The sequence below is a fragment of the Penicillium diatomitis genome (genome assembly GCF_028827545.1).
Source record: "Penicillium diatomitis strain IBT 30728 chromosome Unknown utg000001l_segment0_segment0, whole genome shotgun sequence".
NCBI lineage: Eukaryota > Fungi > Ascomycota > Eurotiomycetes > Eurotiales > Aspergillaceae > Penicillium > Penicillium diatomitis.
Window position 1 is genome coordinate 1,648,299 of NW_026623173.1, and position 26,584 is coordinate 1,674,882.

The window sequence follows — 26,584 nt, forward strand, 5'->3', positions numbered from 1 at the left end:
ACGAGATGCTGTATCCACGAGACTAGACCGGTTTGATCGCTAGTGTGCAGCTTTGGACGCCTTATAGCGGCACTGCAAAAGTCGGACACCCCTCAGACTCAGACATACCGCCTGTTCTGAATTCTGAACAATTGGGAGAAGCATCAGGTCTGGGAGATACCACGTTCCAGGCAGCGTGTCGCAAAATGAGTAGATCATATAGATGACTTAGTCCTGTAGTACTGATGTGCAGAATCTTACTACTTCATCTGGAGGAAGTAGGACTCGACTTGGTTAGAGTTTGAGGGGACTCGCCAATTGTACTGACTGAGGTACATGACTGCGTGTAAGCGTTTCGACGAGCCACCTTATGCTTGGCATCTTGGCGTCCCGAGAAGACGTCTGTTCACATGATCACATGTAACATCATCTACTCGGTCCAACTTGACTCATTCAACACCCTAGAGATCTCGTCCAGGAGAGGTGAGAGTGACTACGATTTGACACCTGATAAGGCTCTTATACAAGTCCTGCAACTGCTGCCGCCCTAGAGATCTCGTCCCGTCTGATATGGAGGATGCTGAAAGAAGACGGAGAGGACGGGAGGGGAATCAGCATGATTCAAACACCTTGTTTGCTTTTTGTCATCACCACGTCTTGTTCATTTGTTCTCCCATCTACCGGCGCTGGCACGGGTAGCTAGCATCACTATCTACTGTCTAGCAGCTAGTAACTACCATATCACATATCAGTTCCAAGCCTAATGGTCATGACGATTACTATTCAGCTCGATGATAGGTATTCTTATCTATTGCTGTCTGATCCACTAGTCAAACATCTTCATTGACATCTCATCGTTCAATACTATCGCATGTCTTGTATCATGCATTCGTGGTTTGCCTCATTCAATGCCCTAGTGAATGGGTAGGAACACAGTTGATAGAGTAGCAGGCACTGGTCACTAAGGCATTCTATGTGTTGAATCAGGTCCCAGGAACAGGATCATGAGACGTATAGGGTACCCCCCAAGTGGATGTTAGTCGTTCTCTCATCTCCCTACCCTCAGATAGGTAACCCTCCCGTGGCCCTAGCCTGGGCAGGAGCTTACTTTTCCTAAACAGCCTCTAATCAAATGATGAAATTTCCCTTCTTAATTTCCAAGAATACATACCCGACAAGCGTGTCTCTCCTTGGATCGAGACGGGGATATTTGGAAGGGTTTCTTGCATCACGTGACTGCTCCGACATTCATCAAAGGCTCTCGGTTCGTAGGGAAAGTCAGACAAACCCCGTCTGGGGCAAATCAGAGCCCTATCTGATCTCCAGCTCATGGGGTGATCGAGTGGGAAAACAGTGCCATTGCGAGGTGATATACACAATTTACACGTAGGGGACAGAAATACAAATGGGCTCAAGCCAAGACCTGGAGACCCTCTCGTATCAATGATCAACAAGAAAGTCGCCGACAAAGAGGCATTAGGTATGAGCACGTTTGTGTCTTCATTGTTGACCAATTTCCTTTGATATATCGACAAAGTCTTCGTGTTTCTTGTTCAAATATTGCCATTGTGACGTCGAGTGCTTTGTTCATTGTAACAAAGCGCCCATGTGCAAATAAAGTAGGTACTGACATTGATGCGATCTTCGACATACATAAAAGCTCTATATCTATCATGTATACTGTACTCGCGAATATCAAGATCTCCCGAATACCACACACTTGGCACCAGTCGATACTCAAGCCTCATTCAAACGCACTGAAATCCTTGAACATATTGGTACAAAGTCCCCGCAAAATGACACACACTGTGAACCAGGACAAACCCAGCCTCCCCCAAACACCCATCAACCTAGGCGATCTACCCGCAGAGCTGACCCTCCAAATCGGACAACATCTCGACACCCGCTCCCTCCTCCGCTTCGCAAGATCCTGCCACTCGCTCTACTCCATTTGCGACCAAGAAATCACCCATCGAGCCCAGGTCGTCTGCCTCGCGCCGCTCCACCAATACGAGGAAAATTTCATCTTTGACAAAGACCAACGGCCTGGCATCGACGAGCCGGTGTTCAGTCTGCACGCTTCTTATGGAGTTCCCGCAGGTGAATTCGGCGCTACTGACGCGGAGGTCCTCGGGATGGCGGTGGAGAAAGGTGAGCTTGATATTGCGCGTGGATTGCTCCGACGAAATGTTGATCCTAATGCCTATGTTGTATCTGGCGAGCGATTACTCAGTCTGGCGGTCCAGTCTCGATGCGTTGATATGGTGAAGTTGTTGCTGGAGTATGGCGCCGATGCGTCGCGACTCGACCTGGTCACGGAAACCAGTCCCTTGGTCCATGCGGCCAGGGTAAAGGACGACGAGATCGTTCGGATTCTAATCAGCGCGTCGGCGGATGTAAATGCCGATGGAGTAATGCCGACACTGGCCTTCTACTGCTCTGTTGAGACTGTCAGAACGGCTGTCGAGTACGGTGGGGATTTGGCCTGCGTCTCGGCAAGTGGAAAGACGGTTTTGCATAGTGTCGTCGCTCGAGAAGATGCGAGGCTCTTCGCCTGGGTTCTGGATCAGATACCACCTTGCGTTCTCAATGCTCGAAATGATCTGGACCAGACGGCATTGCATGTATCTCTGGGCGATGAACCCAGAGCTCTTTCGCCATTCGCTATGCTTCTGGCCTGTCATCCTGCGATGAACGTCGACGTCCAGGATATGTGGGGGTATACGGCGCTGCATCTGGCCGTGAGAACGGGACGATTTGTTGTGGCAAAGTCACTGATCGAAAGGGGCGCGGACCTGAACATTCTGTCGATGCACGGAGAGAGTGCTCTTCATCTGGCTACAGCATCCAAGTTAGTGTCGATCGCACGCCTACTGTTGGCACATGGAGCGGTCCGGTTCAGTGCTGCACCTGCTGATTCACTGGTTCTCGACTGGCTGGATGGATCTGATGGTCCCGTCTCGAGCGAGTCATGTAGTGAAGCTCTCCCGCGGGAATTTCGACGGTCTATTTGTAGTTCAGACACAAGTCTGAGTAGCAGACGGAGCTCTGGGTCGGAGCATACTGAAATCGACTGGGAAGATGACCTAGCTCAGAATGCGATAGGTAGCTGCTGGCGTGGTTCGGGTCACGTAAGAGCCTACTCGTGAAACTATAATGGTTGACGCTGGAGATGGATCACAAAATTTCCAAGATTTCGGATGAAGAGTGAGTGAGCGAATAAAAGACGGAAATAATATTGCTCGAGAGGCTCCACGAGTGTGCTTCGGCCTCGGGTGTATCGAATTTCTAGAAACACAAACAAAAAGAATAGGGGACTACCATCCAACGCTGTGAATGATGACCAGGCTAGGATGATAGCAGGATGCACGTCAACACACAGGACGGGCTCAATGATACAAAAACATTATTCTTATGAGAGAAATGAAATCGCGAGTTTGGAAAACCACAAACAGCGCGGGCAAGAGGTCCGGCGACACGGCCAGAAAGTCGACACGCGCGGGTCAGATCATTGATCGCAAATGGCTGAATCGCAGCGGACAAACACGCACGGGTCGGAAAACAATAAACGCCACTACCCCACCGAGGGTAGATATGTATGCAAAATGTGGGTATTGCGAGAGTGCAGGTCATGAGGTCGTGTTTGCCTGCACAGGACGGCTTTTGAGGGAGAGCGAGACCAATGGAGGCCGGATTTCCCACCTGCAGAATCATCACGTAGCGCACTCGACTCGAGAACCCCTTCTGTTCACTCTCTTCTCGTCTGCAGCATGCAGCGCTTCCGACACAGATCAAGTGGGCGGGAGATCAAGGGAACCGCCGCCGAAAAAAAAAAAAAAAAGGCGAGACTACTGGGAGCACTTTATCGGAAGAGCAGATCTTGTTTCGGTCGGGCATGTGAATGAGGTACACGTTTCCCTCCGTCAAATCCTTACACTTGAGAAACATTGGAAAAAGACCATGCGAAAGGAGTGGGTATCATAAGAAAAAGGTTCGGAGCGGAGCAAGAAGGTGAAGAAGGTGAGTTGGTATTGGGAGGGAGGAGCAACCGAGGATGGGCGGGCGAGAAGCAGCAAACATGTTCAGCTTCTCAAATTTAATCAGGGTTGGTAAGCTGCAAAGTCCGTGTCAGTTCTCAGTTTCTTCTCCACTTGTGGTTTGTAATCACCGATTGGGCTTGCTTACACGAAGGACAGGACGCGAATAGTCTTCGTTGTCCTGCAGGGAAACGCTGCTGTCGCGAGGACCGTTGGGATAGATGTCGGTCTTCAGCCGGTTGTCGGTGAATGTATGCTTGCGACCCAGGCTTGAGCCATCCTGAGGTCCTTGCGAGAAAACACCCCGAGAGAAAGAGGATGCTTGACTGGCACGATGCTCGGCCATGTCCGCTGTGCTCGGGATCGGGCTGACGGCGCGGGCCCGCTTGCGATAGAAGAAGACCATGAAAATGAGCGCGCCAAGCAGGGCGATGCCACCCAGAACACCGATGACGATGCCGGCAATAGAGCCACCGCTCAGGCTAGCGCTGCCCCCACCGTGATTGGATGAATCCTGAGCACCTGTGGCAGTCGGCGCCGGAACCGTGATGGTTTTGACCAGGCCTGCCAGGGTGGTCTCTACCGTGACCAGGCTGCCGGCCGACGTTGTCGCCGGGTCGGTGGTGGTCGACTAACAAGGCAATCTGGGTTAGTTCACAGTGATCCCATACGGGCCTATGATATCATTGAATAGGGAGCGGAGGGGGAGGGGGAGAGGGAGAGACGATACAGGAGGTGGTGTGGAGGTGATCAGAGTACTGGTCTGCGTACTTGTCGATGAGGAAGTGCTACTAGTGCTTTCCTGTACCACGAATGAGACATCTGATTTCATGGGACAGTAAAACACCCGAGCCCAAGCATGAAGGACCACAAAGTTTGAAAAACACGTGCAGCCATGAATCCAGCTTCAACTCCACTGCAGAAAAAGGGGGAGGAGGCGACTCGGGGCATACTGAAAAGAAGGGAATGTCGCGACTTACCGAGGACGAGCTAGACGTGGAGGTAGAGGTCGACGAGGACGAAGTACTCGAGCTACTCTGACCACCGCCGGCCGTGCTGGTGACCGAGTTGCCCACTACCGGGACGTAGGCGTACACGCCCTTCCCGGCATTGCCACAGCTATCAGCGGGGTATCCTGGACAGCCAGTGGCGCACTCGGAGACATCCTTTCGCGAGGCCTCCGACGGAGCCACATTGGTACACCAGCATCGGTTCCCTTGCAGGACCCCCAGAGCATAGCCAGCACAAGTCTTCTGGCATAGTCCGTTGGACTGGTAGATGCTGGAGACTAAGAATGCTGTCAGTACACCGAACTCTCTGGATGATGGTCCCCGACATCTTTCACTTGATCTTGCAGTGGAGATTTGGCATACCGGAGGAGAAGTCCGACCCAGTATTGGCGGTGGCACAGTAGGTCAACTTGTTTGTGGCCGCTGTGCCCGGCCGGGCCACAAACAGAAGGGCGAGAAGAAAGAGGAGAAAGTGATGCATCCTGGCGTCAATGTGGACGGCGTTCAAGGGGATGCGGTGGAAGAGTGAAAGTGGGGAGATCACAGGCGGCCGCTGTTGCGTGTGATCTGTCGGCGCGATCCGGCCGGATGCTGGGTGGTTCCGGTGACGCCAGCTGATTCTCACCTGACTTGAGCGCGTCAGAGAAGGAAGAGTCTGGGTTGGTAGCCTTGTGAAAGTGATGCCGACCGATGGTTGAGATGAGGATCACGCATGCGACGAAGAGAGGCGTGAAAGGAAGCGGCGGGAGTCGGTCGGGGGAGTGGGTGAAGTGAGGAAGTAATGACGAGACGGACGGAAGGACAATGTCACGACCCGCTCAAAAGACAGACCGGTCTGGAGAGTGCCCGTTCAGAGAGGCAAACGCATCGTTTGTGTTGATGGTGTCGAGCGAGGAAAGAGGTCGGCCGGAGTGATCAGGGGCGGGAGAGACACCGGCGGGTGCAACCCAACCAGCGGGAGGTGGGAATCTCGACGAAGGTGACAGAGAGCGCTGCACCGATGACCGTGGGATGAGGGCGGACTGGAACCGACGCTCAGGATTCTACAATCTTGGTCGTGGAGCGAAGCAAGGATGGAAGTCTGGTCGCTCGATGGAATGACTATCCAGGAGGGGAGGAGGGGAAGGTCGGGCGGAACGAGAGGGATGGTGGAAGGTACGCAGAAGAAGAAGAAGAAGAAGAGGAAGGTTGGTATTATTCTTCGGGAGGGACGATTTTCCTGCGTCGGCCTCCAGTCCACCTCGTCCGGGATTGCCGCTAGTTTCGCAGTGGAGACTCGATTGTCGTGCACGTCCTTGGCTGTGTACGACCGCCGTAATCCAAGAGACCAGAGTCTAGACGGGGAGAATGGAGAATGGGCATCAGTTGGGAATCTGGTTGACGTATGTGTGAAATTCTGGCCTGACCACTGGGGCGGAGGGACTCGATCGAGATGCGATCAATTGCTCGTGAACACCGAAAAATCAAATGCACCGAGATACAATACCTCGAGGGGTATCGGAGGACTCGATTCGAGGTCCGATGTCCGACCTGAACCCAAGCTCAATTCCACTCAATGCTTCTTCTAAGTGACTTGATGGGTATATAATCAACAATGGCCAGAGAACAACAGTTTGACAAGTTGAATGGACGATTTGCGTCGACGCAGAGGGTTGACAGTTTACACTATACGATATACACTGATACAGTCGTCTATCTTGATGCGACAAGCTACTCGAGTCGGGATGTTGTTCTTCTTAATTCGGCCAAGGACAAGGTACTTAGCACGTTAGCAGGAAGAAGACAGCCAGTGCCAGGAACCACCTTACAAAGCGGAAACGCACCTCCGTTCTATGAAGATCACACTTCACAAGTCCCCATTCAATCTTTCTGCACCATTGACTGCCGGATTGACGGACCATGTACGGCTCAATCTCACGAGGGGAAGCTATGAAGAGTGAAGACTCGTACCATTGTACATGTCACCGCAATGACCCTCAGTCCAGGGTTTGGTCGACGTCCCTGAGACCGTCGTATTGACGGAAAGACTACGGTCAACGGTGTCTGAGTCTATGTACGACTCCCTTTTTTCTACCCGACCTTGTGTACATCTCGCAGTGCCAGCTTGGTGACATGGGGGTTTGGCAGCGATTCATGAGGCGGTCCCTGTTGCTCCTCTTCAGTTCCTGTGAGTGGTGTCTGTAGCTGTACATCCGGAGTCTGGGAGACTTTGTTTTGGTTTCCCCTCTTGGGAAAGTTTTCGCGCATCTGGATTCAGGCACGTTGAGTGCCAATCACGTCCACCTGAATTAATAGCAGCTTTTTTAAGATTTTCCGGTTTCACCCCGAAGAATCATCCATGGCTCGTAACCCATTCAACGTGCCGGAGTGATTGGTTCGGTGGTGGTCCACTATCAACCAGAATTCCAGGTTTTGGTTGCTTAGGGCTCCACCGGGCTTCTCTGCGACCAGGACCATTCTTGACCATTGACCCGGCGGAGAGCGAAACAGTACTGCACCGTGCTACCGACTCAGGGAGGATGGACAGCAGCAAGTCGAGGCAGAGGAAGACAAGCCAAGTAACTACCACTTTGGTCTGAATCCATTCCCCGAGGGGGACAGAGGATCTAAAGAAGAGGATGCGCGTCGGCATTGACCGGGTCTGGGAAAATGGTGACAAGTTGACAACAACTCCCTCGCAACATCTTTTATGAGAGGAAATAAGGTAAATTTGCGTCCGACATCACTTCCAATCATAGGTATGGATATGTATCTGTACAGGGGCAGGTTGCTGAGTGCTTTACTCTTTGTTTTCTACTCCCTAGTTTCGTCTACTATAAAGTTGTGAAGTATGGTCGCTTTTGCTATCCGCTCATACAAGTAGACGGAAACAATCGAACTGTTCGAGTGCTTAAGTACTTACTGTACATGGTTAGGTCCATGGATTCGGTACTGGTAGATATTCAAGAGCCTTGAATGGAACCCCAACAGCTATATATGACCATTTTTAGTGATGTACACTGTACACTGTACTACAGGGCCACGGGCGGGTTAGTATGTAACTACATCTTGAAAGTTGAAGACCGACAGGACATGGTACACGGGTACATTCCTCAGAATCAAGACTCCAGAGCCAGGGGTGCTCATGCATCCTTGCGGGACTCGCATCATATACCAGCAATAGAACGCTCTAGTTCTCCAGTCATAGAGTAACCAAATAGAATCATATCAGGCAGTTCAGATTCATTCTAGGTCTAGTAATAATAGTCGGTCAACTCCGTCCGAATACATGCCTAGGAAGTCGGAACACTCTCGTCAGTAGTCCACCATATGATCTTTCCCTACATAAGATTGACCGCTGTTGACTCTCGAATAAGCTTGGCCCCAGCCAGTGTACAAAATAGTCTCTGTGCACAACACTTTTATCTACCTGCGACTGTGCCCTACCAGTATATGCGTGTATGTAACCATGTTCGATTGTATGCATAATTGAATATACGGTGTTGTTGATGACTCGAATACTCGCCGAGTATACGTAATCAGTGGATCTGAATCAGGCCGAGATCGTTCGACGGTGTCTTACCCTTTCGGGCGCTGTAGCCACGCAGCGGTTTTGCCGTCAGCCACACCGAAGTCAAGCACTGCACTCCAGCCAACGATGATCAAAAACCTGCATCGGGCCTATGGAATATCCCGAGGTGAAAATTGGAACAAACTGACTACAGTATAGTTTCCGTGGCATTGTACTGTACGGTCTACTGACATAAGGAGAGTTAGGACCATGTATACAAGATATATACTTCCAGTAAGTATACCTAATTACCGACAAGATTCGAAGACACTCAAGACAGTAGAGTTTAGTAGTTGTGTGACTGCCGACCTGGTCACCAGCAGTTGATCAAATTCTACCCTCACAGTACCTTACTGAGCTCATGCATGTGAGAGTTCAAGCTCAATCTTGGCTGCCATCTTCACAGGCCGGGCTTGTTTTCCGATCGGATGGTTTCTGGGACCTTCGATAGGAATGACTGGTCAGGGGTCAGCAGTGGTCGCCGGTCGGTGATCGGTGGTCATAGTCGGAGTATTTTTGCCCTCTTTGTTGAAAGATTCTGGTAGATGATCCCGATCGTGGTGTCATTTATCTGGAAAACCGAGAGTCAGTGGCTTTAGCCCAGCCCGGTTGGCAAGTGGGCAACTGCAGCGGTGATCCATCCTGAGCCGACCGTGCTGGAGATGGAATCAACAGAATGTCCATCAGATACTGTAGAACTTCTGGGCAGGTGATGCAAGACTACTCACTCCTTCACAACAACAGCACTTCTACTCAACTACTTAGTATATGACATAGCAGTCAATTCAAAATGTATGCTTTGTGCTCAAATTTTCCACTCCAAGACTGGAGAAGGTCTGTTTTCATACCCAGTCTCCCAGGCCTTACACCTCATGTTTGTATGGCATGTGATACTGCCGTCTCGCCGCAGTCCATAATCTAGATAGAATCTCTCCTAGCCAGTCAATCTCATACCGCTCATCCCTCTCTCATATGATGATGCTGTACCTAGCCACCTACTATAGCCTACTAGCCACCTCCTAACACCTCCTCTGCAAATGCATGCCTGCAGATTGAGAACAATGGCTCAAGGCGGAGATGCCACACACAACATATCAAATTATCAAGCGAACCCACATCGTACCCCGACCACCGCGGGCCTTCAAGTACCAACAAATTGGTTGGACTCGGTAGGTAGTAAGGTACCACTACTATAAGGCTTGAAGGCATTCCCCTGGCACACGGCACCAAGTTTTGTCCCTGTACAGCTTTGTTGGATTCCCGCACCGAGCCTTGAACCAGAGAAGATGTATCCATGGTACTCGTGTCGCTGAGGCCAGCCTGAGCCCTTGGCCGAGATCTAACTGGCACCAACAGCCACGCGATCGATGTCAATGCGCGAACTAGACTATGGATATGGTGACCATGGGGACATGGCAATCCCAAGACTTTCGGCACTCCGGCACAAGACAGTGCACACGGGATAGGCCAACTTGCGTACAATCCAATGATCCATAGTCACGCTGCTTCCTTTGGTCTCATAATAGGCATGCATCTACTTATCTAGTACTGACTTCACTTCACTTGGCAACAGAAACCCGTATGAACCCGCCCACATCCAGAAAATAATCAATCCATGGCCTCCCATTTTGTATCTGTATCGCCCATTGGTCTCCAGTCTCCACCGACCCCCAGCGACATGCAGAACCCTTCTGATTGCACGGGTATCAGGATCCCAAACACTAGGGTTGACGATCAAAATTTCTCGTCTATTTTCCACCCAGTGAGATCAGAAAGGTTCCTGCGCTTCATGGCTCCAGTGTAATCATACTGCCAAGAGTAAGTGCAATCTCTCAGCACCCAGCACTGAGCAGGGTCTGAAGGAAGTCATGACCACCGCGCGGGGGAGTCACCATACCTCAAACGGCCCATGCATGCACTACCAGTACCCCCTGAGCCTTTGCCCGTGGGTGACCTTCGGGGTGGTCGGCCTCGGGTATTCAAGCCCAACGAGATTTACAGGACGGGGGGGGAACTGAATTCAGCAAACATGCAGATCAGCAAATGGGGAAAAATAGAAATGATCTTAGTGGACCCTGCTAACTGTTATGAAACGGGGCCCTGAACAATTACAGTACAAGGGTGAATGGATTAGTTCTTGTCTTCTGCCGGATGAGTGACATGACAAGGCTTCCAGGGACTACAATTTTCTCCCGTCATGAAAAAGAAAAAGGCATTTAGGCACTCAAGAGGTGACCTACAGCAGACCTTCTCTCATCAGTTTCTCAGCAGAGCAGTTTCAGTTTTGTCTGTTTTTGGTTGAGTAGTAATAGCCTAATAGGTATCTATCGGGCCATCGGCTATCCGTCCATTCTGCTCCATGGTTTCTGCTCCGTTGGACCCCCACCACCCTGAATATTGGTGTCATGTTTCGGTCAGAAATCTGGACTGACGCAAATGGAGAATTCAAGTGGCAAAAAACACATCCATTCGGTGAACAATTGATGCTCTACAAGAAATTGGAAGTATGGAGGGGTGAATCCTTGACAGAATTCCTTCAGGTACGACAAATATGCTTCACAGTGCATCTGGATACTATTCAAGTCGACGTCGAACACGACGCCTCGAGATGGATGCGTATATTGTGAAACGTTTTGAGAATCGAGCTGCCTCACTACCTGGTCCCACTACCTACTACCTACAGTACAGCCAAGGCCAAGAGCAGTGCTTTTGACGATGAAGCGCATGAGCATGAAAAAGTCCGCAAGGAATTTCAGGTTCTGTCGTTGTCGTTGGCATCAAAATATAATAGTCATCATGCATGTATCTTGTAATCGTAATCGTAAGTCGTGTGTTGCAAAGTTGAGTGAAAATCCCCGTACATGATAGCAGTAAAGATGCATTACTCAAATTCGCTCCTCGACAATCCATTCTCGCTCTCGGATGTGTCGTGACATTCGCGGGCGAGGAGGTATTCGCTCGACCATAGACTTTGGTCGAGGTGCTCTTTCTTGGCGTTCTCGCTGCATCTCCTTGATCCGACGTCGTCGTGCGTGACGAATGGCATCCGATAACTCCACTAGCTCATCAATATCGGCCTGGGAGGCAATAAGCACGAATTAGCACTCGCATCATCCATTTCTTTACCAATACGTGCAGGAGACTCACCGGCTGTAGAAAGGAGAAAATGTAGTAAAATTTTCTTGTCTCCTCAAATTCATATCCCAATCGCTCAATGGCTTCGCGAACAACCAGGTCTTTTGCAATTTCCGTCCACCGCTCGTCGGGACGCTCGGCCACGACTTGTTGCTCGACACGCCCACGGACTTCTAACTCTTCCTGAACCGCCGCTTTTGGTGCCACTTCGACGACCTCTAGAGCGCGGGAGACTTCAACAACCTCGTCTCTTGCCGGAGAAGGAATGATGGACAGCTCCTCCTCCTGCTTCTTCCTGATCTCCTCACGCAAGTGACGCTCGGATCGTTCTCGTCGGATTTTGATCTCTTCTTCAATGATGTCGTCGTCGATCACCGGTCCACGAGAGAGACCTCGTGGCTGAGGAGGTGGACTTCCTGAGATCGACGAGATGCTGTCTCCATCTTCGAGGGAGCGCGGCTGACGGCTATGAGGCCTACGTGGCTCCTCCCTCCACTGGCTTTCTGGATTGCTGGCAAAACCTGCAGTTGGAGACACAGACTCTTCCCGATCTCGATGGTTGATGACAATCTCTTCCTCTGATATACGACCACCAGGACCTCGGCGTGTACTGCCATGCAACATGATAAAATTAGTATAAGACGTGATTTAAGTGTGATCAGCTTGACTTACCGCTGATGATAGTCTATTTCGTCAAAACTGGCTCGGGGCGAAGTGAGGTCAGGACTAGGAGCGCGGGACGGACGCGCAGTCTCAAAGTCTGATAATTGGGTCATCAGTTGTTTAATGCCCACGACTTGGGTCTCATTGTATATCTTACCGTGATCAATGTGTCGATGGTGTACAGTAGAAGGAGACCGAATTCGCTCCGGGGACAAGGAACGTTTTCGAGGAAGCACTTTTTCCTTGCTCCTTCGAATGACAATCTCATCACTCTCCATGCTATCTCGACCAGCGTGGCGATCATGATCTCTTCGACGAATCAGAATCTCATCCTCCAGCTCTTCAGAGTCACGGTGTCGGGAGTGTCTGGGCGGCCGTGAGCGTCTCCGTTCTCGATATCGAACCTCGTCTTCTTCGGTTTCCTCTTCAATAGGCCAGGCACCGGGGAGGTCTCTCGACGGGGGTTCCCGCACATATCGTGGCTCTGGTTGACTGGGCCTTCGTAGTCTTCGTGTCTCTCGGAGCTTAATATCCTCCTCCTCTTCCTGCTCTCGAGGGGATGGGCGGTCTTTCCAAGACATCACCAGCTCATCCTCGTAAGTGGGCTCCCGTCGGTAGTGTGACTTTCGCGATCGGTCTTCAATTCTACCATTGACGATCTCTTCTTCCAATTCCACCTCACGGCGCGATGGTCTGTGCCGTGGCCGTGACGCCGATCTATAGTAGACTTCATCTTCCTCCTCGAGTATCCTTCCTCGAGGCCTCAGATCCCCCTCACTGGCACGTCCTCGGTGACGCATTGCGATATCGTCTCTCTCCGAATCATGCGATCTTCGATGTCTTCGGGCCCTACGCCTGTCTCTCTCGCCGATGATGAGTTCAGACTCCTCTTCCTCCAAAAGTTCACGAGGTCGATGACTGCGGCTTCCTCGCCGGCGAGATGAGCGTACGCGAGGCTCTTCTAGCTCTCTCTCCCGTGAGAATTCATCTCGTTCATCCCTTGACCGTCTCACAAGAGGACCTGACTCTCTTGGTATTTCGTAGGCCTCGCGAACTATATCACGTGGTGGTCGGTCCCGAATGTGCATGCGCTCAAGATCCTCCGCTGGTGGCATCGATCTGCGCCGTTGGTACTCAACCTCTTCGTCAAGATCACGCTCAGATCGACGTGATCGTGGGTACCGATCTCTCTCCCGTTCGATTTCCAAATCCTCATCCTCTTCATAATACTCGCGTGGTGGAGCTCGTCGCGACATGCTGGGCATTCAAGCGAAAGCGTCAAGGATCGTCAAAAAGTGAGTGTGGCCGTTTGTTCAAGCGCATCACTCTATCGTGTCAGCTCGGTAGTCTTAGTTGTGTATTTTAAATTCCCAACAGTAGTAAAAGCAGCGGCTCATCAGCGGTAGCGGGGCAAGACAGCGCCTGCAAAAGAACGATGCTCTCGTCGGCCATATAATTCTTCGGGGGTGTCTGAAGTCGGGCAATGTGAGACTGACTAGGAGCTCGACAACCGTTTGATGCCAGTTAAGCGATGATCGTAGAACAAGAAAGAGCCCAAGGGCCTTGAGATCCGACCAGCAGTCGCCGACAAGGGCTGTCAGAAAGTCTCGCGGGGGCCACGCAAACACATGCGGCACACGCTAATGCCCGATGACCGTGCTGGGAACTTCCAATCCACCCCGCTGATGTCACACACTACAGCGCACCACCGCAAATGCTGGCTCGAGAAAAGGCACGAGGCACAGCGAGTTTCACGGCCCACAACAAGGTACATCGTTTCAAACTTTAAACCGATCTGTATACCACTATACCTGCCTGCTGGAATATCCCGGTGTCTGCTGCGTGTGCTGCTGGATTCGATTTCAAGGCTTACAGTACTGCTCTCATTGTAACCTGAACGTGGGTCAAAGATTTGTGGTCCATGGGTCCAGACAAGACTCAATCGCAACGACCGCCGGATAGATCCCGCGCGCTATAGGTTATAGTGGAAGTCAGAGATGACGTTGATAAGAGCGTTCAAGTAGAATGGCATATGGCTGGATACGTAAAAGTACAGAGGTGATAGCCAACAATAGCATGACGACATCACAAAGCCGCATACGAGGGCGAATAGGTCACTGTGCAGACATATCAGGTGACTAAACGTCCACGCGAAAGGAGTTGCTTCGAATCCTTGCAAAAGTAAGGTACAACTCAACTCATTCAGACTCACGAGGCTCATAACCTTGCCAGCACAAGACGTGTTCGTCGGGAAATGGTCATGCATCTAAACTTCTAGCTACGGACGGCTAGACGTAGTATCTATCGCCTGGCCTTTTCTGGGTGTAGTACTGATTTGATTCGAAATATAATCATATTATACGATGAGGGCATTATGCCATGATACGTTTCAAGGGATTGCTTTACCGCTGATGTACACAATAGGTGGCATGTTAATTTTTCGAAGCTCTAGAAGGCCAGTCGCATTTGTCCCCTCTCTGGCTTGCCACGGCCGCCTCGCCCCCGAGTAGAAGCAGAACCGCGTGAAGCGTTGGGGTTTGGATTAGATGGTTGGTGTTGCATATCTCTTGCCTCTTGCCGGTCCTGTATCTCCAGGTCTTTCGCGAAATGCCAGTCCTCGTGCTCCTCTCGCTCCAATTCGCAAATGGACCTAGAGCAACGATCGCATTTGTATTGCGGTATGGAGCTCGACTCATCTTCAATTTCGGAGACTTTAGCGGGTGGAACCAAATCCCCAGAGAATCCGCTGTTGTGGGGAGAAGGAAAGTCTGGTCCTCCGACCGTTCTGTCAGTGCGGGCTGGCTGAGCAAAGAAGCGTTTGATTCCATCGTCCTCGATTTTGCGCCTTTTTCCCATTGGAATCGAGTCACTCAACGTTGGCGGGCTATCGCGTGGGCGAGAGTTCTGGTTCAGGTGCTTTGCTTGGTCGCCGCGAACAAGGAATCCTTCAATTGCCTTGTTCTTAGTCACGCCATCCTCGAAACTGCTCACGCTGAGGGATAGATTAGAGCAGGGCCAGGGTTGCCCATCAGTCATGACTTGTCGCATGAGTGTTCTCGCCAGTTCAAACAAAAGGCTCTCGTCAATGATGTTGGACGCAGGGATAGGAATCTGCCGAGATCGAGTTTGCGCAGTTCGGTGATGCAGCGTGATCACTTTTGGGCGGCGTCTATTCTCAAGTACGCCGTCTTCCACCAGACGCCCGTAGATATCTGCCGCGAAGATGTGCAACCATTTCTCTGCCTGTTCGAGTGTATTGATGCTAGGCCGGAACGATTTGGCTGAGAGCATCGACTTGATCTGTGTACGTGAATTGACCTCGGATCGATCTTCACCACGAATAATCCCGTACAACCAGGAGGCAGTATGGTCGTCGAGTTTCGCACGCAGCTGCTCCAGAGGCACGTTGAGTAATTCACTCACTTTCTCGGTGCCAAAGAAGGAGGTGATTTGATCCCCTAATTTACCTCCCAGCATCCGAATTTGAGTGAATCGGTAGCCCCCCAGGAAATGTTGCACAGCCCGATTTCGCACCACGGTCTGTTTATCAGGCTTGTTGCAGGCACTACCCAGCTTTGCGAGCATCTTATTGCGAGCCAGACCTGCAGAGCAGGTATAGTGAAGGACATCCCAGACTGCCTGCCGCACCGCCCGAACGATCTCCGACCCTACGAGCATCACAATGTCATCCCAGTCTGGATCATCCTCCTCTCGCTCGTGCAAATCAAGGTCTACTAGGCAGTCTTCAGGATGCCACTGCACCGCGGTTGTGGGGGGAGGGGGAGTTCTACGTCCCGATTCTCCTCCTGCAAGCCCGGTCGTAGCTCCGGGTATCTCTGAAGCAGAACGCTGTACACCAGAGGCGACAGATCAATAAAGACTTCATCTATACTGGCCTTTTCCAGCGCAGCCGAGAGACCCTGGGTGTAGCGGTATGTGTCTCCATCTGATTCGGTCGTACACCATTGCTCCAGCGCCTCTTTCATGGTCTTGAGAATCTTGCGCGACTCGGCGCGGTAGGGATCCAACGAGACCTTGTCGGTACTGATGTTCATGGACGAGTCATCTCGATACGCCCATTTACCTCCTTCCCCCTCCCTGAATGTCGCAACATGCTGTAAGACAATATTGGGACATGCTTTGCGAGCCTCGGGCGCGGTAATCATCCGGGTCACTCCGAATGGGCGCGCGGCGTAATTGACTGCAATCAGGGAACCCCATTGTTGCACGGCAAGCGGTGTATCCCGAGGAGTGCCCAGACGCACCATTTCACATTGGGCATAGAAGGCATCGAGATCGATATGCGCGATTGCCCGGAGCGGAGTGGCAGTTGAGCCCTGACGGAGCAGATGAAGCTGCCGATGGGTAAAACGAGATCTTTTTACGGCATCGTGCGGCGACGCATTGGGCTGGCTTTCAGACGACATGCTCGAAGCTGCCGCATCGCGACGCAGATCTCACTGACCGCAACGACAGGAAATAGAGCGCGGTGTATCTGGATGGTCGAGCTTGATGCATTGGAATCTTAATGATGTTCACCGCGCGTCTCGAATGTCCCCAGATTGGCCATGTGAGCCACGTGACTTCAACTGCAGCCTTGCAGATCAGGTGTCCAGACTTCCAGTTCATCCAGGGTTGAAGCGACGGGAGAACCCCACCCCGACCGATCAGAAATCAAATGGAAGTAGTACCTGTTGAGCATGCTTGCATGGTCAATCTGATTCCAACCTGCTACTGTAGCATCCACAATATCCTGCACACCACTATTCCTTCCGTTATGAAAATCAGCTTCTCGAAGGTTGATGGAGCATTCTCATTCGATGGGGCTATAATCTATCGATGGAGCCGATGACGGCGTTCATGAATCATGTGTTGCTCTAAGCTTGTACGCCATTACTACTAACTTAGTACTGATGGTGGCACAGGTCTTCGATCTTGAGCGGCCCGAACTCCCCTGCTGCGAGTCACCCATTCTTCCTTTCCACATGGCTGAGAGATGAATCGTCGAGTGGAAGCACTGCAAGAACAGATAGACTTTTACGTCCCAAAGTCCAGAGTCCAGATTCTTTGCACCTGATCTCAGTCCCACTGTCCTTACAAGAGAAGAGGCTTGACGTATTGATGGTCTGCAGATCTTGTCATGAAGGTGTTCCATGACGAGACTACTGGATCAAAGATATTTGTCCTTCCCGGTCGCTCTCCAGTTAGCGACCCATTTCGGCCCAGCTGGTCTGGCGGGACCCATTCGCGCTAATCAGGGTGGCACAACCCCGGCAAGGTTCGTGATGCCCAAAGCCACGCATTCGTGCCCAACGCCCAAACGCATGATGGCTGGCTTGACCGTGGCAAGCTCGTCTGATGGCAGCCTTTCAGGACGGTCATTGGCTCCATCGTAGGCTCATGTGAGATGTGAGGAGGAACGAGAACTGTCCGATTCCAATCCATGGTGGACTGTCGAAAAGCCCCTGACAGATTTCCGCAGATTTCTTCCCCAACGGCTTGCCGAGTCCTTGATGGGCTGGGTGCTCATAGCCTCATCCGCGACCTAGGGAGACGGTCTTCTTGCTGACCGCTCGACCTATTGCACCTCTGACGCTCTAGCTTTTCATTGCTTCTGTCGAGTGTCGAGGCCACTTCAGAATTTCCGCCTTCCATCTTGATGCGGATCCACTGGAGGTCCAAGTGGAGATCGACAATCATTCGGCCCAAGAAGGGCACAGACGGGGTGGGGGGGGGCAATCCGAGCTGTGACCAGGGACCGGCAGCCCAACCTTTGTGTCTGTCAATCACTGTGGTGATGTGGTCCGTGGAGGTGTAGGACTACAGGCTGTGAGCGGTGACTGCTAAGAAACCTGCGACTGCGTCTTGTTGCGGCGGTTCGTCCTCGATGACCACATTCGGGCCTCGGGAGACCTATGAAAGAATCATGCTCCGGCTAGGTCCCGTTGATTTACTTCACTCCATTTGCGGGCTGCACCCACGAAGGCGTCAAGCTCAAGGCGAGACTCAACTCCTCGTGTACACCGTCCAGACTTTGCACTCTGTACATGAGGGGGTTGGGCTTGAGAAAGACTGCCGGGTAGGGTAGATAATGGAATCATACTGAATACGGTACCTAGTCTTTCGCACGACTTCAATACCTGAACCCACCCGTCTGTGTACCTATTGATTTATGCCACAATGGGTAGATCAACTAGATACGACAATGATTAGAGATTGATGTCCAGTACAGACTACATAGTTCATGCGATGATGCTACATAGCTATGCAGGCTCGACCCGACCGCGATGATCATGTCATCTCGAATGGTCACACAGACTCGCCGCTGGCCTAAGCCCAAGAAGACCGTGCATGCTTCCCGCGGGCGAGGCAAGAACTGGCTCGACCAGAGCGGTTCAGTGAGGCGGTTTGAGGAGTGGGGGCAGTCGTGGCACCAACAGATCAGCCCAAAAGGATGTTCCCCTCTCCATCTCCTCCACCATTAAGGGGACGAAGAACCCAAATTCTGCAGCGTGCATCAGACTGCAGGTCGAAAGGACAATTGGGCCGTCTTCAAGGAGGGGGAGGGAATGATGTCTGTCTTTGCTGATGGGTGCGCCCAGCTGGGGCGGCGTCTACTGCACGGTACTGTACGTGATCCTGTTGACGGTAGACTCGGTAGTGGTACAGCCCTGGATGTAAACAATCAGGTACCCTTTGGGCTCTGGTAGAAGTCACAGTAGGATGCGCGATGGGCCAATGCACCGGCTCAATGCCAATGGTACTACTGCAGCGGTACCTTTCGTACCGTAACATCTGTGTATGTCTTCCAACCTTGTAGGCTTGTGGCCCCGTACAATTTGTATACTTGTACAGTACTTTGCGTATCTGTCGCGAAGTTGCGACTGTGAGGCTGCCTGCCACTTGACCCGGTCCACTCTAGTGCGCCCCTCTGCCTTTCTTTTCTTCCACCCCATCCCCATTCTTCCTCCTCAGCTGTCAACCGCCTTTTTCTCTTCTCTATTCCTCCGCCCTCTTACTCTCTCACTCTCTCTCTTTCTCTCCCTTCCATCATCTTCGCTCCCCCTCCCCCCTCCCCCCTTGGTTCTCCTTCTCGCTTCTCGACGCCTGTTCGTGAGAGCCAAGAATCTCGTATCCTCGAGAAACAGAGTGGATAAAGACAGTGCAGCCGCACGAAACGTCAGCCCCAGGATATCCAAGAGGATCTTACCACCCCTCTGGATTTGTGACATCTTCTCCCAACACCTGAAGCCTTGCAAGACTTGATTTTGGTCGCTCGGCTGGTAGTGAACCCCCCTCTGGACATTTCTTTCCAAGCAATTCTCAGGATATTCCATCTTCATCTCTTCTTCCAGAGCCCACGGAACTGGAAGGACTCGCCAGGCGTGTTTGTTTTTGCTCTGACTCCCTTTGGACGCCATTCTGTCACCCACGATCAGAACCCACCAGGACATACTCCCACATAGGAAATTGTGAAGCGCTATCAGGCCACTTATACCGGGAAACGTCGCTCCAGATCTGACAAGAATCGACGGCAACGTATTATCCGCTTCACTTGAGTTGTGAAGGGAGCAAGAATTCGGTCGCTCCTCTTTTATTTCCCTTGTCGGACACTTCATAGAAGATTTGCTGTGTACAATCAATTCAATCCTCGGAACTCAAATTCATCTACCGCAAACTACCTTCGGCTACCCCCAACGGACTTGTCCGCAGCTTTCTCCTGGATCATTGCTGTCTGTTTTACTCTTGTCAACCTACTGGCCCCCGGAGTATACCATTTGAATTCCCCCCAAGGACCATCCAACCGGATCACACCCAAGCGGATCCATAAAAAATGACAGGCCGTCAGAATGAATACTTCGTTCCAGGCGATGGGATCAACCGTGAGGTGATTCAAGCCGATATCTGCCGCTACCTCGGGAATGATGCGCTCGTGAGGCCCGGCAATCATAGTGTCCGTCTCCTGTCCTGTTCCATTTTGCCATCCGGCTGTATACATTCGACGACGGAAAGACTAACAACGTCACAGGGTCGTCAAGGATTCTTCATCCGTGCCTATCGAAATCTGACCTCTGTAAGTTTTCACATTTGGACATGGGATTCGTAGCCGTCGATGGCAAAGAGATCACTTGCTGACAACTCACCTCATCAATGTAGGAGATGATTGCTGATCTGAAAGCTGACTCCGCCCGTTGGGAAGCGGAGGCCTCGCGTGACGCCGAGGCAGGCCACCCGAGAGGTAGTTACATTCACTACGTGAAACCATCTCCGGCCCCGAACAGTGTCTCAGCGAATTATGCGACCTCGGCCATTCACGAGGTTCGCCAACAACAGGGGCCCTCTCCAACCACATATAATGCCGCTCCGGCTCAGCCCTATCTGGACCCTTACAGTCAAAGTCCGTACAGTGCAGGCCAGAGTGCTCCTTATCCCGCTCCTGCGTACACTTCTTCCCATTCCCCCTACGGACAAGGCCAAGCTCCATACCCTCCACCTCAAGTCACATACTCTGGCTCTCAGCCACCAATTGTGACCACAGCCGACACTCACCCCTCTTTATACACCTACACGGCAAGTGGTCACAATTACAGCGGCTACGAGGGGAATTCCCGGAATGCTCCCAGATATCCCGGCCCTGGTTATGATGATTCAGACTATTCTCCCGCATCCTCCGGGATTGGATATCCTGCCTCAACTTCTGCCGTGGATGTACGAATGACAAGTTCAATGGAGCCCAGATATACCCCGGAGTACGAGCGCAGTAGACCCCAACCTACCAGGGAACGGGAACCTCACCGCGGACGGCGGTAGATGACAGATCGAAGAAAAATTTCAATAAAATCATAACCTTTCTGCACTCTCACGACATGATGACCCATCCCCCATCCGGGACCGATATATCACTTCTTTCTTGCTCTCTCCTTCCGTCTCTCCCATCTGGCGTGTTATCTCTTACCTCCTCTCTGCATGCTTGCTCGGCGAGTTTGAAGGATATGTCTCAGGCCGACCTGGATCTCGTTCATCCACCTCTCATGTGATGACGGAGAACGTCACGCTGCATCTTCGCCGGCGCTTTGGGTATCCCCGGTTTCCTCTCTATGATTATTATGATAACTCCTGGCATCTGCTGAGAGGGAGCAACACCTGCCGATCTTACTCGTAATCCTGTCCCAGGTTGTTTCCTATGGGTGCCTCCTTCGCCGCTCGTGCCACAGAGAATGGACGTTCTCCTTTTCATGGACTGACACTTCAGTCTGGAGGGAACAGCCACCATTTCCTTGCCACGCTCCTTGGATGTCTCTGGTCCGGCCTGCGCTGCGAGGAGCCCTTTCCTGGGGTTTCAATCGGCGGACCAGTCTCCCTGGGAGGCGAAGCATGTTATCACCCTTCAACGGAGCTTCTCGAGCTGCACGGCTCCGCTCTAGACTCTTGACTGAGTCTCATAATGTTCAAACTGGTTCTATCTCCCTCACTCATACGTTCGTGTCACTGTTGTTGCTGCTGTTATACTATTCCGATATAAATGTTTAGCAAAAGGTGTTTTGGATGACTTGTGATGAGCATTTTTGCTTTCCCTTGAGGGGGTCCGGAGTCGGACTTCCGTCGTCCACCATTTTGACCGTTGATCTCCTGCCTACGTGTGCATATGCTTCCCGCCGATTGTCGGGGGAGAACATTTCGATGGAGAGATGTCAATGGTTCATGCATGTAGAAATGAGCATTTTTGGCGCTTTGTGTGTTTTATCTAGCATTGACCTACTTTGCCAATGATGAATCGTTCTTTCAGTCCATTTAAACAGACTCTGAAGCTTGGCCGTCATGAAATTTTTCTTGGAGTCTTACAGCAACTTAGTGTCTCAGTGGAATAAGCTGAACATGCGCCAGCCAATCTCTACCAGTCTCTAGTCTCTAGGTACACGATTTGCCAACATCTGATCATTGCAATCTGAACATGCGCAAAACAAATCTAGCATATGCTTTTGCACTCGTTCACCTTGAGTTTTCATCAACGGGGCCATACATTATAACTTTTCTCAAAGTGAGCGGGAAATTCTCGAGCTTCTGTAAGAGACTCGTAACCTCGACGGGAGATTTAAGGTTGCAGAAACAGAAAGCAGGGCATTGCATCTTAAACAAAATCGGCGAATCTGCATTGGCTGAAGGATCACCACGAGAGCAAAGTACAGTACATGAATTGCAACGGATCAATTTCGGTACCAAAATATACCGCAGTTGCAAAATAATAAAGAATGGTATCAAGGGCCTTGTTTTATCCTTGGAGACATCATCGACGAACGCACGGGATGATCTCTGATCAAGAAATTACATAGGTAAGACTTGGCAGTTGCAATGCGCACAAGCTCGGTCCCAGTTGGCCGTAATTCTTCAAATCATGAAGGTGGACTGAAGTCACCAAGAGCTTTGTTTATCCTTGCGTAGCCCTTGGTGCTGCAGTTTGTGAGCAGCCGCTTAGTCCTCGTAGCCCTTAGGAACAACGCGGGGGCCCTGGGGAACTGTTTCAGGGTTTGTCGCAATCAGCCTGGGTCATGTCGCGACACAGAGCGCCCTGGATCCTTTTTGGAAACCGTCGGTCTCAGGAGTGGTCCTCCAGAACTCGCAAACTTACTGGGATATGTCATGGGAATGGGCTCGGGGTCGACGTCACCGAGGGCCCGGCGAAGCGGAGGCAGACCGACGAGCGCGACGGGGCCCATGGAGCCGATGATGAGGGAGTAGAAGATGGCAGGTTTCTCATGTGAAGCCCAGCGGAGGTACCGCAAGGGTGTAGACCAGAATTGAGGGGTGGACATGGTGGACGGGCTCGGTCGAGGAACGACGAGGCGGCTAGGCAGGAGCTTTTTTCACTCGGGACGACGAGGTTTGCGGGGGTAAAATTGCCGAGACGATATCTCGAGCAAACAATTGAATGCGGTTCAAGAGCTGAGACCCCAATACCGGTCAACGATCGAGGGTGCGCGGCGGCAAGACGTTCAGAAGTCGGGATTCGTGGGGGAGAGGTGAAGTTCGACGTTCGGAGATGCGATGGATCCAGCCAGGTCTTGGCACCGGTGCCGATTAACACGTCGCCCTTTTGGGGAATCTATACATCCTCCCGCTCACGTCCCCTCCTCCTCCTCCTTGAACCCTTTCTTATTATCTTGCTTCTTGTACGCCTTTCTCTTTTCCTACATTCCATTTTCTGGCATCCAATCCGCTTGCTGCGGAATCGTTGCAAAATGCGGTGGTGCCTTGCGTTGCTTCTCTGCGGCTTCTTGGCCGCGGTCAACGCCTTGAGTAGCTCCGGCAGCCGCCTGTTGGTTGTCCTGGACGAGTCCACAGATCAGAGTGCCTACTCGACATTATGGTCGGATCTCAAAGGTACGGAATGTGGCTCAGTGGATTGATCGTGACGGAGTCTGATTGTTTGGTTAGGTCGCGGGTACGACGTTTCCTTCGAATCGCCCAAAAGCGACAAGCTGTCTCTCTTCAAGCACGGCGCACGAGCTTATGATCATCTGCTCATTCTTCCTCCCAAGTCCAAAGGTAAGACCTGGATTTCTGGATGTGAGGTCGTATCAATTGACTGACTTGAAACAGGCCTCGGTCCCAGCTTGACCCCGAAGAATATCTTGGACTTCCTGAACAAAGACGGCAACATCCTCCTCGCCCTTTCTGGCAGGGCCGCTACCTCTAGCGCCATTAGCTCCCTCCTCCTCGAAGTCGACATCCAGCTCTCGAACGACCGGTCGTCGGTTGTTGTTGATCATTTCAACTACGATACAGTCTCTTCCGCGGAGAAGCACGACGTCCTCCTTCTTCAGCGGCCCGGACCTTTACGCCCCGATGTCAAGGCCTTTTTCAACGGCGAAGGCGTTGTCGCCCTGCCTCGCGTCGCTCCGCAGACTCTAGGCAGTGAAAGCAACCTTGTATCACCTATCCTTCGTGCCCCAGCGACAGCCTACGCATACAACCCGAAGGAGGAAATGCCCGCACCTGAAGATATTGAGGCGACAGGCTCTCAGCTGAATATTGTCTCCGCTATGCAAGCCCGCAACTCTGCTCGCTTCACAGTCCTCGGCTCTGTGGAGGCGCTGGAGGACCAGTGGTTCTCTGCGTCCGTTCAGGCTCCTGGTGGCAAGAAAACCACCACCGTCAATCGCGAATTTGCCAAGCAATTGACTGCCTGGGCTTTCAAGGAGACTGGTGTCCTCAAGGTCGAGAAGATTGAGCATCACCTTGCCACTGACGGCGAGGTTGCTCCGGAGAACTTGAACCCCAAGATCTACCGCATCAAGAACGAGACAGTGCGTAGTATCCAATTCCAGCGAAATCCATCCCCCCCCCCCCCCCCCCCCCCCCAAAAAAAACTGACACGTTCACTGTGCATAGGTCTTCAATATCGAGGTCTCCGAATACAGTTACGATAAGTGGGTACCCTTCGAGGTTCCTGGCAACGACGAACTCCAGCTGGAATTCACCATGCTCTCACCCTTCCATCGCCTGGCCTTGAAGCCCGTTGGCCGCACGGAGACTAGCACCATCTACAGCACCAAGTTCACCACGCCCGATCAACACGGTATCTTCTCTTTCCGCATCAACTATAAGCGACCTTTCTTCACCAACATTGAGGAAAAGCACGAAGTGACCGTGCGTCACTTTGCCCACGACGAGTATCCGCGCAGCTGGGACATTTCCGCTGGATGGGTTTGGATCGCCGGTTTGTGGTCGGTGATCGGTGGCTTCCTGGCGTTCGTTCTTGTCTGGCTGTACTCGGCTCCAGCTACCGACAAGCTCAAGAAGACGCAGTAAGCGGATACCACTCTTACGATACGATCTTCTGTGACAGGCTCTTTAGCGAGATGAAACCCGCAACGGGCTGTGTATATTCTTTTCATTTTCTAGCCCCAAAATCTTAGATCACGACTGAACTCCGTCGATTTCATTGTGTTCTTCTTGTGGAGTCAAAGCGTCGCCGCAGAATCGCGAACAGTTTTGAGCCTCAGCAAAGTTCAGTCCTTCTTAGTTGGAGCTTGAAGGAGCGTTCTCAATAGAGAGTTGGAGGCTGCAGGTTGAAGTCACAATGTCTTGTAGGAACCAGGCCGGTGTGATGATACTGCGGTAGTTGGCACTGACCTCGTAAAAACTCACCTCTTAACATACAAAACTTGTCTTCTTAGACCTCTTGTCAACGAAACTATTTTCACACATGAAGAATAGGTGATCCTTCGGTACGGACTGGTTGAACCTACTTCTGCTGAATATCACAGCATGCCTTTGCGAGTTTATGGTAGTAGGCACAATAAGTGTTGGATATCCTAAGAACGCCTTGTAATCAAGTCATGGTGTTGAGAAGGCAGGAATAGAGAGTACGCCACAGTAAATCAAAATTTGAACTCCGGACCATGCCAGCACGATACAGCAGTATCTCCTTTGTAGAATACAATGCAACCCCACAGATCTCTTCCAAGTCGAATCGTACAATGTACACACACGAGCAAGTCCGTTCCCCCTAGTAGCCCGTGACCGCATGCTCGTCGATTTGACGGGGATTACAGTCCACGAGTCTTCTCGGGGTCCATCTGAACTTCGTCGCCGCTCAATTCCTTGACGGTCGTGTATGCTGGGCGTCCAGCGTATAGTTGTCCTGATGACTCCGACTTTTGTTCGTCCATCTCCTTCTTGACCGAGACAGGGTGGTTTCCTCGGAATCGCTTGCGCATATCAACCATACCACGCCTAGATTTAGAACCGCAGATCAGCGCTTTACAGCTCTAGCAAAGGTTTCACAGAAAACTTCGTCCGACCTCGACCCGAGGAGATGATCTATACTCACTTGCACTCGGCAAATCCTTTGCGCAACTGCTGACACTTCATGGGTAATTGTTCGGCGAGTGGTGATGAGAGACATTCGCGTGGTGTGTGCCGCTGGACCATAATACAGTCCGACTCTTGCAGGCATTGGGCCAGCGCCTCTCCTGATCAAATTACAAACGCGCAGTCAGCTCATCTGATTCTCGAGGCACTTGACACGCGCTACCAAAAGGTCGCACAGCAACGGCAACAAGACGTCGCACAGCACTGGGTCGTACTCACTGATGTCCTGACATGAGCTAGGCATGGTGATCCTACAGACACAGACACAAGACTATGTCACAAACGGCGTGCTAAGATGGCTATCGGCGCATCGATGCTCGGGGGAATTCAGGCGG

At 51.7% G+C, this 26,584-nt stretch overlaps 9 protein-coding genes across 9 annotated transcripts; 4 read left to right on the forward strand and 5 right to left on the reverse strand.

The window, feature by feature from the left end:
* Window positions 1-1,775: 1,775 nt before the first annotated feature.
* N7539_000480 (F-box domain and ankyrin repeat protein) lies at window positions 1,776-3,128 on the forward strand (the record flags this gene model as incomplete). Its single annotated transcript, XM_056930084.1, has 1 exon — window positions 1,776-3,128. The coding sequence occupies one exon, from the start codon at window positions 1,776-1,778 to the stop codon at window positions 3,126-3,128; it is 1,353 nt and encodes a 450-aa protein (XP_056794377.1).
* Window positions 3,129-4,143: 1,015 nt separating this feature from the next.
* On the reverse strand, window positions 4,144-5,507 carry N7539_000481 (WSC domain-containing protein; the record flags this gene model as incomplete). Its single annotated transcript, XM_056930085.1, has 3 exons — window positions 4,144-4,647; window positions 4,970-5,313; window positions 5,390-5,507. 3 exons carry the CDS (start codon window positions 5,505-5,507, stop codon window positions 4,144-4,146), a joined length of 966 nt encoding a protein of 321 aa, XP_056794378.1.
* Window positions 5,508-6,099: 592 nt separating this feature from the next.
* On the forward strand, window positions 6,100-6,594 carry N7539_000482 (uncharacterized protein; the record flags this gene model as incomplete). Its single annotated transcript, XM_056930086.1, has 1 exon — window positions 6,100-6,594. One exon carries the CDS (start codon window positions 6,100-6,102, stop codon window positions 6,592-6,594), a length of 495 nt encoding a protein of 164 aa, XP_056794379.1.
* A 4,867-nt stretch (window positions 6,595-11,461) lies between these two features.
* N7539_000483 (uncharacterized protein) lies at window positions 11,462-13,639 on the reverse strand (the record flags this gene model as incomplete). Its single annotated transcript, XM_056930087.1, has 4 exons — window positions 11,462-11,653; window positions 11,724-12,321; window positions 12,384-12,471; window positions 12,532-13,639. The coding sequence occupies 4 exons, from the start codon at window positions 13,637-13,639 to the stop codon at window positions 11,462-11,464; spliced, it is 1,986 nt and encodes a 661-aa protein (XP_056794380.1).
* Window positions 13,640-14,822: 1,183 nt separating this feature from the next.
* On the reverse strand, window positions 14,823-16,801 carry N7539_000484 (DNA-directed DNA polymerase eta; the record flags this gene model as incomplete). Its single annotated transcript, XM_056930088.1, has 2 exons — window positions 14,823-16,130; window positions 16,166-16,801. 2 exons carry the CDS (start codon window positions 16,799-16,801, stop codon window positions 14,823-14,825), a joined length of 1,944 nt encoding a protein of 647 aa, XP_056794381.1.
* Window positions 16,802-20,208: 3,407 nt separating this feature from the next.
* On the forward strand, window positions 20,209-21,185 carry N7539_000485 (putative transcription factor RfeG; the record flags this gene model as incomplete). Its single annotated transcript, XM_056930089.1, has 3 exons — window positions 20,209-20,328; window positions 20,404-20,448; window positions 20,532-21,185. The coding sequence occupies 3 exons, from the start codon at window positions 20,209-20,211 to the stop codon at window positions 21,183-21,185; spliced, it is 819 nt and encodes a 272-aa protein (XP_056794382.1).
* A 1,659-nt stretch (window positions 21,186-22,844) lies between these two features.
* N7539_000486 (NADH:ubiquinone oxidoreductase subunit NDUFA3) lies at window positions 22,845-23,185 on the reverse strand (the record flags this gene model as incomplete). The annotated part of the gene is made up of 2 exons (XM_056930090.1): window positions 22,845-22,888; window positions 23,002-23,185. The coding sequence occupies 2 exons, from the start codon at window positions 23,183-23,185 to the stop codon at window positions 22,845-22,847; spliced, it is 228 nt and encodes a 75-aa protein (XP_056794383.1).
* Window positions 23,186-23,611: 426 nt separating this feature from the next.
* Window positions 23,612-25,184, forward strand: N7539_000487 (dolichyl-diphosphooligosaccharide-protein glycotransferase; the record flags this gene model as incomplete). Its single annotated transcript, XM_056930091.1, has 4 exons — window positions 23,612-23,753; window positions 23,808-23,918; window positions 23,973-24,679; window positions 24,765-25,184. The coding sequence occupies 4 exons, from the start codon at window positions 23,612-23,614 to the stop codon at window positions 25,182-25,184; spliced, it is 1,380 nt and encodes a 459-aa protein (XP_056794384.1).
* A 740-nt stretch (window positions 25,185-25,924) lies between these two features.
* On the reverse strand, window positions 25,925-26,493 carry N7539_000488 (PET191 family protein; the record flags this gene model as incomplete). Its single annotated transcript, XM_056930092.1, has 3 exons — window positions 25,925-26,111; window positions 26,209-26,350; window positions 26,469-26,493. The coding sequence occupies 3 exons, from the start codon at window positions 26,491-26,493 to the stop codon at window positions 25,925-25,927; spliced, it is 354 nt and encodes a 117-aa protein (XP_056794385.1).
* Window positions 26,494-26,584: the final 91 nt, after the last annotated feature.